General features: G+C 37.0%; 1 protein-coding gene across 1 annotated transcript; it reads right to left on the minus strand.

Annotated features, from left to right (window-relative positions):
- Positions 1-4166: 4166 nt before the first annotated feature.
- On the minus strand, positions 4167-4637 carry LOC117863652 (uncharacterized). The gene has a single exon (XM_034747458.1). The coding sequence runs from the start codon at positions 4635-4637 to the stop codon at positions 4167-4169; it is 471 nt and encodes a 156-aa protein (XP_034603349.1).
- Between the last annotated feature and the right edge of the window lie 1363 nt (positions 4638-6000).

The following is a 6000-nucleotide window of genomic DNA, read 5'->3' on the forward strand; positions in this document are numbered from 1 at the left end:
ACAGCACACACATTACATGGACAAATGCCAGGACACACTTTTGCCTCTATAAGCACTATACCTTCTATAGAAGGAATCAGGAGATTTTGAGATTGATGAAGCCAAAACCAACACCTCGCTATGGACAAACATGTTCTATAGCTTAGAATCACCGTTCTTCCCTAAAATGAAACCTAAAATATGTGCGAGTGCTCATGTCAAGCTCACAACTCAAACCAGGTGCCACGTTTCACACCTAATCTAGGTAACTAAGCTATGCTCTGTTTATAGCTATTATTATTACTGTTGATTAAAGTATACTGCCTGATGGCCAAATTTTTTCGAATTTTCTAAGAAATTTACTATGTTTTTTCTAGCACGTCTCCTGAAGAATGTGAGGCTAAAAAACAAGTAATCTAACATGATTTTGGGTGGAATATTAATTCGGTAATAATAATGAAACATGGCTAGCTGGTCACCACCATGCTATGGGTTAGTTTGGCAGGGCTGTACTTTTGGGTGAAATGGTTCCAGCTGTGGATTCTTTGGTGGAGCAGTTTTTTTTCGCACTAGCTTATCTAGTTTGTAAGACGTTCGGTAAAATGGCTTCTCCTGATTGTTTAAATGGATAAAATATGAAATGACCATAATACCCTTCTCTTTTTTTGTCTCTTCCTTTTAGTTTCCCTTCCCATCTTTTTTTCTATCTGTTTATTTCCCATCCTCTCTTTCTTATCCATCCTATCCGACTCTTTCGCCTTCTTTTCTCCATCACTCCACTCCCTACGCCCGTGCCGCCATCGGTGTCTGCCCGCTAGGGCCCATGTCGTCACCTACCGCCCCTAGTGGCCCCACCTCCTGCAGCCCCAGTCTTCTCGTTCGAGCCGTTGCCAGCTGCCCCTACCCTTGCCCCTGCGTCCTGCTGCTTGTCGTGTCGTGCCATCTTATGCCACCCTTGTCCTCCAGCCCCGCTACGCGACTTCCATCTTAAATTACGCATTAGAAGCGATGTTGATCATATTCTCTATTTTGTAATTTGTTCAAGATATTAATATGATTAAGTACTTATATACTTGCTTTTCTAATTAAAATGTAATTATAGTTCAACCCCGCGTTTTCATAACTTATGTAAATTTGGTAAATGTTTATTTAAATAACTCTTCGAATTAAAATTTAATTATAGATATGCCTCAGCTTTTATAAATTAATCTTTGTTCAATTAATGCTTATTCAATTTGTTTTATGAATAAAAGCTACATAAGTTATATCTTGAGTTTTCATAATTAAATGTTAATTTCACAAATGTAAACACAAATGTGTTTTTGAATTATATTTGGTTTGTTAAACCAGAATCATAAAGCTATGCACTTAAATGTTTACATATACTTAATTTTCAAATTAAATGTTTAATTTGCATAAATAGTACTTCAATGTTTATCAATAAAATTTGATTAAGTTCTACACCGTATTTTCATATATAAATATAACTTAATAAGGATGTTTCTCTAAATTATCTTTACATTATTTTCTTTATTAAACTATATGAAGCATGTAGGCTTTTCCCTTTCTTTTATAATTCAAATCTCTCGATAGCTTTACCTTTTCAATCTTTGTTCGTGGTGTTCGCATCGAGTCTTATCCTTTATTACGTTCTTTTAAAGCTTTCTTTTGATTTGGTGTATTGCTCTTAGTTGTACTTTTTTGTTTGCTTGTATGTTTCTGCTGGTGATTGTTTCGAGTAGAAGGATCATTGTTTGAAAGATTTGAAGATGAAGAGCTTTAAGAGAGCAAGATCCCAACAGCGGTAAGAGTAACTTTTCTTTGGAGAATGGCAAGTGTCCCTAACCATCCTTCTATCTATGCTTATTTTACAAGAATACCATGTATTAATTGGAACATGGATCCACCACCCTCGAAAACGGTGCAATCACAATGACTATATGGCTCGGGCCTTGCCTAATTAATTAGAGACTCTAGTTTGGGGTAATCTTATCAAAAGGGCAAGAGGGGAGAAGTTGATGGGGTATAGCCCGGCCCTCAGTCTGATAGTTTGTAGAGAATCTATATTTATTTCTGCATAAATTGAGGGTTTGTTTTAATAAATTTTGTCCGAAACAATTTATCTATCGTCGATAGCATCCCGTTATATCCGATATTTCCGTTTATCACTAACCACCGATATTTTTTATTTATCGATAATGTACGTAAACTGTCCCAATTACTTTTATTCCTATTTGGCAACATTGTATTTTTCACAATTAACACTACTAATAAGCATCTGTTGGGAACGATATGTAGAAGATGAAAGGTAGAGCTAGGGCAGCGAGTATTTTTCAAGAAGTACTGTAGAGAGCATGGAGGAATTGAGCAAGTGTAATAATCAGTGAACAACAAAAAATATCTTAATCCACCATTAAAGCATTAAGCCACAATGTAGCACAAAATCGAAGTATTATTCACTCAAAATATAAGAATCTCAAAGCAAACAATTAATAATTTTAATTAATTGTGTGTCAATCCACCCGATTACCTCTGGTCCATATCCTTCCCCGTTCTGATCAGCATTTCACATTTTTGTTCTCCATCTTGTTGCGTTAGATTCATATCAATTAAATTACGCATTAGAAGCGATGTTGATCATATTCTCTATTTTGTAATTTGTCCAAAATATTAATATGATTAAGTACTTATATACTTGCTTTTCTAATTAAAATCTAATTAGAGTTCAACCCCGCATTTTCATAACTTATGTAAACTTGGTAAATTTTTATTTAAATAACTCTTCCAATTAAAAGTTAATTATAGATATACCTCGGCTTTTATAAATTAATCTTAGTTCAATTAATTCTTATTCAATTTGTTTTAAGAATAAAAGCTACATAAGTTATATCTTGAGCTTTCATAATTAAATGTTAATTTCACAAATGTAAACACAAATGTGTTTTTGAAATATATTTGGTTTGTTGAACCAGAATCATAAAGCTATGCGCTTAAATGTTTACATATACTTAATTTTCAAATTAAATGTTTAATTTGCATAAATTGTACTTCAATGTTTATAAATAAAATTTGAGTAAGTTGTACATCGTATTTTCATATAAATATAACTTGCTAAGGATGTTTCTCTAAAATATCTTTACATTGTTTTCTTTATTAAAATATATGAAGCATGTAGGCTTTTGCCTTTCTTTTATAATTCAAATCTCTCGATAGCTTTACCTTTTCAAACTTAGTTCTGCGCGTTCGCATCGAGTCTTATCCTTTAGTATGTTCTTTTAAAGCTTTCTTTTAATTTGGTGTATTGCTCTTAGTTGTACTTGATTGTTTGCTTGTATGTTTGTGCTGGTGATTGTTTCGAGTAGAAGGATCGCAGTTTGAAAGATTTGAAGATGAAGAGCTTTAAGAAAGCAAGAGCTGAAGAGCGATAAGATTAACTTTTCTTTGGAGAAAGGCAAGTGTTCCTAACCATCCTTGTATCTATGCTTATTTTACAAGAATACCATGTATTAATTGGAACATGGAGCCACCATCCTTGAAAAACCGTGCAACCACAAGGACTATATGGATCTGGTCTTGGCTAATTAATTAGAGACTCTAGTTTGGGGTAATCTTATCAAAGGGCAAGAGGGGAGGCGTTGATGGGGTATAACCCGACTCTCAGTCTGATTAGTTTGTAGAGAATCTATATTTATTTCTGCATAAATTGAGGGTTTGTTTAATAAATTTTGTCCGAAACAATTTATCTATCGTCGATAGCATCCGTTATATCCGATATTTTCCGTTTATCACTAACCACCGATATTTTTTATTTATCGATAATGTACGTAAACCGTCCCAATTACTCTTATTCCTATTTGGCAACAATGTATTTTTCACAATTAACACTACTAATAAGCATCTGTTGGGAACGATGTGTAGAAGATGAAAGGTCGAACTAGGGCAACGAGTATTTTTCAAGAAGTACTGTAGAGAGCATGGAGGACTTGAGCAAGTGTAATAATCAGTGGACAACAAAAAATATGTTAATCCATCATTAAAGCATTAAGCCGCAATGTAGCACAAAATTGAAGTATTATTCACTCAAAATATATTCACCAGCACGTATGGGCCACGAATCAAAAGGCTGTGCATATACACAACACCAATCTTGGGCTCTTCCTGCTGCCGATCCATCATCCGAGCCTCTCTCAGCTGCAGCGTGGGCTCTGCGCAAAGGTGCTTACCGGGAACGACTGCGTGGACTTCTCAAGCTGGATGTTGAGCTGATCCCCGGCGCGTTGGACCTGGTTGAACCCCAGCCACGCGAATCCGGCCTGCACCCTCACGCCGGACACACGGCTGATGGATCCGGACTGGATGACCCCGGCTACACTACTACCGTACCGAAAATGGAACCGCTTGCCGGCGACGGAGACGAAGAAGTTGCACTCGCGGGGGAGGGTAACCTCTAGGGCGCCGCCATCGTGGAGCACGTACGACTGGACGCCTTGTGGGAGGAGGCCCCGTGGCAAGTTGTTCTGCTCCAGGACGTCGTACACTGTCGAGGCCGCCGCCGCAACTGTCCAGTTACTGGCTGAAGAAGTGGTTTCTAGGGAGGAAGCAGTAGCGTGCAGGATGGAAGCCACGAGGACGACGAGGAGGAGATGCTGCTTGGCCATGGTGCTTCCTCTTGGATAGTAGTAAACAGTTACCACAAGTGTGTTTGGGCGCTGGGGTAATTACGGGAGAGGCACTGGAGTCGAGTATATATAGGAGTGCATACCCCTGAAGAATCTGATTTTAGTGACATTTATTTGTACGTAATTAATATTTGCTCTAAAGACGTTCGCCTTCATGGTCAGGCGCCAGAGCGTTTTGCAGGAACCATTTTAGTATACAGTGATTATGAATCATAAAGCGAAATGTGTTGATGAAATGTTTCACACGTTCCAAGTTTTGCGAAATGCATTGATGAAATGTTGATTCGGAAAAATTAAGTCCAAATTAAATACCACATATTTGGATTTATTCTGTTGCATTGATTCTCTTATTCGCATGAAAGGATGGCTTTTGCGCATCCGGAGTGGAATATTAATACGGCCGAAACAAATGCAATTAAAATTTGATTCTCTCTGGAATGGCTAGCTGCTTGGTGACTAGTCGGCTGTATATACAATACAAGCAAGGCCATGCATCTTCGCATTACTAGATAAATCGGTATTAGTACCGGTTCGTAGAATGCATATCTCCCGAAAATGCATCCGGGATTAATCCGTTAAGATAAAAGGGGTCTTTTATCACGGGTCCTTCAATCGGGATATAAGACCATCCTTTAATCTCGGTTTGTAAAACCAACCGGGACTAACGGGGCTGCCACGCTAGGTGGTGGACAGATCCCTACTAGGACTAAAGGTCGCCTCTTTAATCACGGTTTGTAAAAGAAACCGGGACTAAAGTGCGTACAGCACCATGCAGGTATCTGCATGGCGCCTATAATTTCGTGCATATCTCACAGCACCATGCATAACTTTTTTATAATGAAATCAATTAAACTGTTATTTAAAAGAATCAAATAATTATTTAAATAAATCAAACAAGTATTTATACAAATACTATACAATTCTTAGCGTACTATATATATACAAATCTAATTAGTTTACGTATTACATATACATACAAACTAAATCAAACTATATATATCTGCAATGATCTTCCCATCAAGGTGCTGGGAGCGTCTAATTTTTGTCCATCATAATAAAAGTCTCCTTCTGAATTTACCACCTCGTCCACCAGGAATCCAATGAGACCTTCACTTATTGATGCTACTCTTTCCTTCTTCAAGAGTCCAAATTGAATATTCCACATCTGTAATTTGGATACATATATGTGAATTTTACACGAACAATTGTAGAAAATAAATAACTATTAATAGATTTATTTTACATACTTTAAATTTGTGCTTCGTGACCTTGCTGGTCTTGGGTCCCAATAAATTGTGCATGTGCTCACAGACATAGTAGCCACATAGATTATCATTCTCAG

Source organism: Setaria viridis, chromosome 7 (genome assembly GCF_005286985.2).
Source record: "Setaria viridis chromosome 7, Setaria_viridis_v4.0, whole genome shotgun sequence".
Classification (NCBI taxonomy): domain Eukaryota; kingdom Viridiplantae; phylum Streptophyta; class Magnoliopsida; order Poales; family Poaceae; genus Setaria; species Setaria viridis.